A 2,638-nucleotide genomic window follows, 5' to 3' on the forward strand; every position below is an offset into this window, starting at 1 on the left:
CATGGTTCAACATTAAATTGAGCATGAAACACTGTAACGACAAAAATTTAACTTTGTTTTGAATATTATTCACATTTAAATCAGTAATGAAATATGTTTTTAATTAAATATACGTTGTTAGAAAATATTAGAAAATTGAATTAAATATGAATGAATTCATTTTTACTATGAAATTTTGTTTAGTGTAGATTTTGTATTAGTAACAATTTAGAGAAATTCGCAATGGAAAATGCTCTTAAATAACAGCGTTCTTTGTAGCTTGGAAAGTAGGCCTTTCAACAGTTTCGTACCTTAAAAATTATCTTTTTTCTCCTATTTCTGTCTAGAGCACATAGTTTCAAAATTAAAATGTTTGCACGCGTCCCCACCATGAAGCGCATGACCTGGGCCCTGCATTTGGCCAAACAACCCGTTCGGTGTTATAGCAAAAAGAAAGGACCCGATCCGCCCAAGTGTGATTGCAAGAAGACCGGTGTATGTAACTGCGGTCCCAACTGCAAATGTCCCGACTGCCCTTGCAGGAAGAAACAATTGAGACCGTGTCGCAATGGACCCAGCCCGCCCACAGATCGGGACCCACCTAACGGCTATGCACCAGAAGGCGTAACGAATCCGGCCTTTAAGTTACCAAATTTCGTCAGCCCCGCAGTTATTCGACCACTTAAAGAGTCTGAGGTACTGGGACCCCATGCAGGAAAATGTGATACGTATAAGAATCCTGAATTCTTTAGCTATCACCGCTTTTCCTATCTTGAGCTGAAGGAGTTGACCAATAAGCTTCGGGCATGCTCCGCGTCCCCTGCCAAGAGCGGCAAGTGAGCCGACAAACACTTCAATCATTATGCCACTTCTTTTCTATTGAGTCCAACAACATGGACAGGACTAAGTCGTTGCCGGCATTATGACACTAATCGTATTAGTTCGTCGTTAGTTAGGCGCTATCTGCGACGCGCACAGCGCTTTATGCGATTTCCTCACAATGAGAGCATGCCTCGTTTCCGGTTTACGTGCGCCATTTTTCGTTTAGGTGACATAATGACCCGAAGCCGGACCTGGAGCCGGAGCTGGAGAGGTTGCCTGCACCGGACCCAGCACAAGAGCTGTATCCATCTGCTGTGAGATGACAATGGGCGCTAACGTGCACGTAATTAGAGCGAGACGTGTGGAGAGTGCGATGACAAAGGCGCCAGCTACATATTCAAGTATATATGTACCTGGTCAGCAACTTTGTAATTTACGAAATCGGTTTAGTGAGCGCGACGCGCTGCACAAGTTGGTTTATTAAGTTTACAAACATTAGCCTCTTAGTTACACTTCGCAGCGACTTAAGTTGAACGAAGCACAATTTCCTTGTACAGCGAGAGAAAGACAGGTCTCATTAGTTGCAGCTCGGCCAGGTGACATATACTTGTAAGCATCTCGAAAGCCGTCCATTGATTGACGGAGGCAGCCAAAAGGAGCAACTAAAGCTGAACAACCTCGCACAGTGGACTCTGAGATGCGAAACTGGACAGAAACGTTAATTTTCAGTTGGCCTACTACCCGAAATAAATAATAACAAATAATTACAATTGTCATTACCTCTTTGTGTCTTTATTAAAGCTGAAAGAACTGAAAATAATAATCTTAGTAGATACTGGAATATGGACATTAAAAATATTAGCTGTTCGAGTCGACTTTTACGATTTTGCATACGGAACACAATTTTCAATACACGACCAAATCAAGTTCTCTGTCTCTCAAATTCAAAATATGTTCTACATTGATTCATCACTACCTAGCAACTGCCAAATCTGCTGCCAACCTATTCAAAAATCAGGCGAACATTTACTTAACAATAGTTCAAGTGCTCAAGATATCAGAAAACAAGTCTTTGATTATATTGATCCCTTACTCCTTATATCCCAACCAACTCCCCAAAACATTACATTAATCTTGAAGTCCTTAAAACTGAGTACCGTATTCTACTAAATCTAATTCCTACCATTAAAACTCTCCATATCTACTTTTTGGGGTCCTTCTGCCTGATACAGACCCAATATACCCTTTCTACCCTTCAGATATAGGATATAATGAGAGTACATTGTAGGTATTTCATTTTAAATTATCTACATTTCACATATCAGCTAAGTAACCATACCCTTTAGTATCAAATTTGTTTTTGGACATTTACAAGCACACAAAACAAAAAAAATTTAGGTAATTTTTCGAACAAAATTCCCATTTCTAAAACCTGTCCAGAATGTCGCTACGCCAATGTACAATCTGTGTAATGAAGCAACTCAATAGTCCGTTTGTGCGATCCAATCTAATAAACAGAATAGGATTGCCAGCTACATCATTCGCATCTCTGCATGCACGAATGTTCAGTGATGACAAAGAAATCAAAAAGTGTATGGAAAAAGCAGCTCAAAAGAAGAAATGCAAAGAAGAGGCTCTAAAGAAAAAGTGCAAGGAAGCGGCGCAAAAGAAAAAATGTGCGGAAGAAGCGCAAAAGAAAAAGTGTCAGGAAGAGGCTCTAAAGAAAAAGTGCAAGGAAGAGGCTTTGAAGAAAAAGTGCGCCGAAGCGGCTCAAAAGAAAAAGTGCGAAGAGGCGGCTAAAAAGAACAAGTGCGGAGGAGCGTCTAAAAAGAAATAA

The 2,638-nt window shown here is 40.4% G+C and overlaps 1 protein-coding gene across 1 annotated transcript; it reads left to right on the plus strand.

Moving 5' to 3' along the window:
• Window positions 1-369: 369 nt before the first annotated feature.
• Window positions 370-2,638, plus strand: LOC115634578 (axoneme-associated protein mst101(3)). The gene is made up of 2 exons (XM_030532409.1): window positions 370-815; window positions 2,242-2,638. The coding sequence occupies exons 1-2, from the start codon at window positions 370-372 to the stop codon at window positions 2,636-2,638; spliced, it is 843 nt and encodes a 280-aa protein (XP_030388269.1).

This window comes from Scaptodrosophila lebanonensis, unplaced genomic scaffold (assembly GCF_003285725.1).
Source record: "Scaptodrosophila lebanonensis strain 11010-0011.00,11010-0021.00 unplaced genomic scaffold, SlebRS2 tig00000001-arrow-pilon, whole genome shotgun sequence".
Lineage (NCBI taxonomy): Eukaryota > Metazoa > Arthropoda > Insecta > Diptera > Drosophilidae > Scaptodrosophila > Scaptodrosophila lebanonensis.